This window comes from Acanthisitta chloris, unplaced genomic scaffold, assembly GCF_000695815.1.
Source record: "Acanthisitta chloris isolate BGI_N310 unplaced genomic scaffold, ASM69581v1 scaffold18623, whole genome shotgun sequence".
Lineage (NCBI taxonomy): Eukaryota > Metazoa > Chordata > Aves > Passeriformes > Acanthisittidae > Acanthisitta > Acanthisitta chloris.
This window is the reverse complement of record NW_008666768.1, coordinates 18,270-23,362: the sequence shown is the minus strand read 5'-3', so window position 1 is coordinate 23,362 and position 5,093 is coordinate 18,270. Positions and strand designations below refer to the sequence as shown.

The 5,093-nt window shown below is 36.6% G+C and overlaps 1 protein-coding gene across 2 annotated transcripts in view; it reads left to right on the top strand.

The window, feature by feature from the left end:
* The first annotated feature begins 953 nt into the window (after nt 1-953).
* Nucleotides 954-5,093, top strand: part of SNAP23 (synaptosomal-associated protein, 23kDa) — a 12,548-nt gene continuing 8,408 nt past the window's right edge. The window contains exons 1-4 of one of the 2 annotated variants that reach the window (XM_009072273.1): nt 954-1,055; nt 1,609-1,650; nt 3,010-3,058; nt 3,584-3,701. In XM_009072273.1, the coding sequence (XP_009070521.1) occupies nt 999-1,055; nt 1,609-1,650; nt 3,010-3,058; nt 3,584-3,701 (266 nt within the window). In that variant the 5' untranslated portion in view covers nt 954-998. The remainder of the gene's footprint in view (nt 1,056-1,608; nt 1,651-3,009; nt 3,059-3,583; nt 3,702-5,093) is intronic. The other variant, XM_009072274.1, reaches the window with a different exon arrangement.

Below are 5,093 nucleotides of genomic sequence, written 5' to 3'. Positions count from 1 at the left end.
CTTGTGAAGACATAACATCTTATCTAAAGTTTGTTGTTGGAATTGGAATTTCAAAGAATGTTTTCTGCCCCCCACAATCTCTAAATTAAAACATGGCAGAAACCCCCCCATATTTTTATGATTTGGAAGCTGTGTGTTTATTTCCTTGCTGCTTTTTTTCCTCAATGATTCTTTGTTTTTATAAGACTCTGATAGTTAAGATAGTGAATGTGTTGTAATCTAAATTTCATGGTAGAAAAGTTTCACAAGACCCATTACTTCAAGAAAACATGTTTTTGTAGCAAGTTCAGTTTTTGCATAGTCTGTAGGTGCCAGGCCTTCCTGTGGAAGGGGCAGAGGGTGAGTTGTACTGAAATGTGCTTAAGCCTTGTTGTTTGGTAACTAAGTAAATACTGCAGAATACTTCGATAACGAAAAGTAAATACAACTGACATCACGTCTCTGCTTTGTATTTAGGCACATTAGTTTCTTGTTTAAAACTTGACAGTCTAGACATTTTCATTTGTGAAAATGTTTCCTCTTCTGTTGAAATCCCAGAGTGGGAATGGAAAGAATGCTGAAAGCTTATGCTAGTAAATTAAATGTCTAAATTAATTTATTTCTGGTTTACTGGGCAAACCAATGTGCTTTTCCAACATGGAGCAGCTTGTTATTTTAAGATCTCATTTCCTGATTTTTTGGTTTAAAGTAACAATAGAGTTTTCAAAAAAATGTTTAGGAAGCAAAGCCTTCAAAAGGAAACTATTTCATATACTGATTTGTTCCTGTATTTCTCTTAGTTTCTCAGTTAGGTCCTATCAGCTGAATAATTATTTTGTTGTCTTCTAGTCCTAACCAGGTGTTGTACTATGCAATGTATAAACCTTTCATTCTTCGAACTCTTCTAGTTTCAACTCAAAATACTGATAAAAGGAATATTCTGATGCTTAGCTGGTATCTCTCATTACAGGAGGAAGATTCTTTTTAAAGTGATTACTTAGGAGTAATATTTCCTCATCATGTCTGAACTATCACCTGAAGAAATTCAGCTGAGGGCCAACCAGGTCACCGATGAGGTAAATATTACAGGAAGACATTGGGATTACAATACTTTTCTGCCAAGAGTAGAGTATCTTGATAAAAGAAAGACAGTCCAGGGCAATGATTCTGCAAAGGTATAGCTGAATGGTTTGAATTTTCACTTTACTTGTTGAATGCTGGTGTGAAGACTACTCCTAAAAAGAAGAATGAATTGAAACTTCTCAATTGTAAAGTCACTTACCTGACTGAGTACTCATCACCCATCCTGATCACTGAGACAATGCAGGCTAAGTACCTACAGTATTGTTAATTGTGATACTTCATTGCTTTCTTATTTAACTAAAATTCATTTGAATATACCTTCTTTTAGAATGAATTTCCAATGGGATAAGCAAAGTATTAGCACTGAAAACCAAGGAAAAAAATAGCGTGCTGCCAGTATGACTGTGTTGGAGTGTGTATTAAATATAGACAGGGTGATGAACTTTTATGTACTAGTTGCCTTACTACAATGAACTGGTAAAGAAGACTTTTAGACACTGATATATACATACTATTAATGCATTCATTTTAAAATTCTCTTTCTAGTCTTTGGAAAGCACAAGGAGGATTCTTGGCTTGGCCATTGAGGTAAGGAAAAGCTTTTGAATTCTCTGTGGAATTACTAAGTATAAGAAGCAACATGTTAACTGTCACAAAACTGCCACTTGTTAACTGTCAAGTTTTTGTCTTTCTCAGGGCACACATTTCATCATTAGAAGCTGCTGCTTTAATTTGATAGTAGAGTTGGAATTACAAAGTTCATGATTTTCACACTATGTAAAGTCAGATCACAGAAGGATACTTTTCACCTGTTGTGCTCTTAAGCAAAGTGACCCAAACGCTGCAGATCAGTTATAAAGTCTGCTGTGGTGGTCAGTTATGACTTTGGCTGCTGCATTGCTTTCTTCTCAAAACATCTTTCATTTGTCTTTTTAGCTCACTTTGCCTGTGAACAGTGAAAATATCTTGCTTTGTACACAGTAGGGCTCAGTTTAATGGGGAAGGTGTAGAGAGTAGGGCTGCTTTTGGTTGTAAACAGAAGTAATTCTACATTTATCTTCTTACAATCTGTTCATCAATTTTAACTTTAAAGATAGTTAAGTCTGATGATAAAACTCTTAACACCCTTGTACATGACTTTAAATGAATCTGTATTTTGGGTTTATCTGAGTGAAGTTGCATGAGGAGTCTATTCCTCCACCTGCTTGCTGAAGATGCTACTGTTACCAGTGAGGAATTTGTATCAGCATAGCCTAATGAATACCTCTCACACACAAATGTGAAGTACATGAAATAAGCCAGCATAATTTCTCTTGGTATCATGGATTGGAGATTGATTCTGTACTGCCAGTTTACAGTAGAGCATGGGTAGAACTTGCATGCTAGCTTCAAGACTGAGCCAGCAAAGAGCAGTACTGTAGTATATTCCCCACTGCTGATTTATTTTGCTTGGTTGTAGAACGGGTGGCAGGCCTGATCTCTTCTGCTGAAGCCTCATGAATGGTTTTGCAGGCTTTATTTTGCTTTCTTTTATTCTGGCTTCCAGGACTAAAGGTCTTGTCAGCCCTATTGAAGGGTGTAGGAATAAAGAATGACCCAAATGCCACTTCTCAAAACAAGGCACAGCTAGGTTTGCTTTTCTAACCTTGACATTGTCATAGTTCAATTTGCATATTACAATAAATTTTATGATCTTTTTGCAATGTTAAAAAATGCACCTTGACAAAACCCTGCATTAACTGAGGTACTGTAACAGGTGAGATAACTACCAGCCTAACATAGGATCTAATTTGAAACTTAGAATAGCTTTACTACAGAAGTTATTTCTAGCACTGTGTTTTATTATAAACTTGGTTGGATTATCAGATTTACTATTGAGATCTCCTGATCTTGCACTGCTGTACTGAAATAATGGTTTTATATCTACAATTAAATTTCTTTCTACAGTCCCAGGATGTTGGGATCAAAACTATTACCATGCTGGATGAACAGGGAGGTAAGTTCTTCCTTCTTCCTCTCTGGCACTAAAGATCAATATTATAACTGTAAGAAAAGGATTATCATTGAAGAGTTCTTGCTGGAACTAAAGGCTTATTAAAGACTGCTTGTGTGAAAATGAGATTTGCTAGTTGTTTTTTCCCCGTGTTTGCAGTATTTAAAAGAGGTTTTATTATTGTTAAGAGGTAATGTTAATTACAGTGTAATATAGCTCTGCTACAGAAGCTGCTTCTTTGCACCATCACATGAATCTAAGTGTCTGTATTCTAAAAGCAGCAACAGAAGTGCTGCTCTAAGGATAGGGAAAATACTTTACTTTTAAAGTAGTGAACAAAACTTATCACTTAATATCTTTCTTAAAGAATGAAATCAATCCTACAAGGCAGGAGAGAAAAAAAGACTTTAGTCTTGGTATAAAGATAGAACTGAAACTTGTACATTGCTGCTTGGAAGAAATGTTAATATTCCCCAGCCCCATCTTCCCCCAGTCTGTGTTTATTCAGGCTACTTTTTTCTCTTCTAGAACAACTAAATCGCATAGAAGAAGGCATGGACCAAATAAATAAGGATATGAGAGAAGCTGAGAAGACACTGACAGAGCTCAACAAATGTTGTGGGCTCTGTGTCTGTCCTTGTAACAGGTCAGTTATATTGATACTTAGGTCTGAAGTTCTAGAACATTCCCAACAGCTATTGTAGTGGGAAACGTTCACTGATAAAAAAGCTGATTAAAAAATGCTGAATCTTTAGCAAAGTTGACTGTTTTGGTTTGTAGAGCTGCACCATTTTAAAATTGTGTGAGAGCAGCTCAGGCTTACTTGCATGTAACCATATACTGTACCCCATTCACTGTAAACAGCTGCTGTGTAACACCCTGCACAGTTGTGCCCTAATCTCCTTAATGTTTACCTTGAGTAGAATACTAGGAATGTCCATGCAGATAAGACCAAATTGGACTGCAAATAGGTATATGTAAGTGCCTGTCTGTTTAGAAAGTTCACTCCAAAAATAATTTTTTCACAAAAGTACTTTTGTACTAACTTGAAAGCAAGAAAACTTAAGTTTTGGAGAAGGAAAGTAATATTGGTCCTCTAGGCATTTAAAAAAATATTCGTGTCTTAGGGAGAGTGAGAGTAGGAGAACAGAACAGACAGTGTTAAAGCTTTAATCTTTTCACTAGTGACTACATAAATTCCTGCAGACCTAACAGTACCTTTTATGACATCATTGTTATGGTTATCATAGTCGGCTGACTAATCTAGTCTTTTGTATGGCACTTGATTTCTACTTTTAAACAACTAAACAGCCTGAACAATGATCAGAAAATCACCATTATAAGGAAAAAAATGCTTATTTTTTGAAGGTGGGCTAGCTTTATCTTTAAGCAGTAAAGTATCAAATTTATTTGTATGAGTTGGATGTGATCATAGTTCTTCCAAGTGAAGGAGAAATAAGTTATTTTTAGTGTGGTGAATGAAGTGAATAGTGTATGTATTCATTGTTTTTTGCTCTTTAGCACGAGCAAAAAAATCATACCATTCAATTGGGTGGTAGCAGAAGTTCAGGTTAAAATTACTTGGAGTAGCTGAAGATAATTTAGGATAGATCTAAGTTTCTATGAATACATTGGCAGCAAAAGGAGGGTCAGGGAGTGTATTCATCATTTGTTGAATGCACAGAGTAATGTGTTGGCAACTGTGCTGGTTTTAGCCTGGATGGAGTTAATTTTCTCAGTAGCTAGTGTAGTGCAGTGTTTGGATTCAGAGTGATAATACTGTTGATAGCACACTAATGTTTTGGCTTCTGCTAAGTTGTGTTTATCCTAAACAAGGACATTTTCTGTCTTGTGTCTCATGCTCTGCCAGTGAGAAGGTACACAAGAAACTGGGAGGGAGCACAGCCGGGACAGGTGACCTGAACTAGCCAAAGGGATATTCCACCCCATGGCACGTCATGCCTGGTATATAAGCAGGAAGGGCCGATCCCGGGGGGAGGGACGTGGTTGTGCTGGTGCATGGGTGGTGAGGAATTGG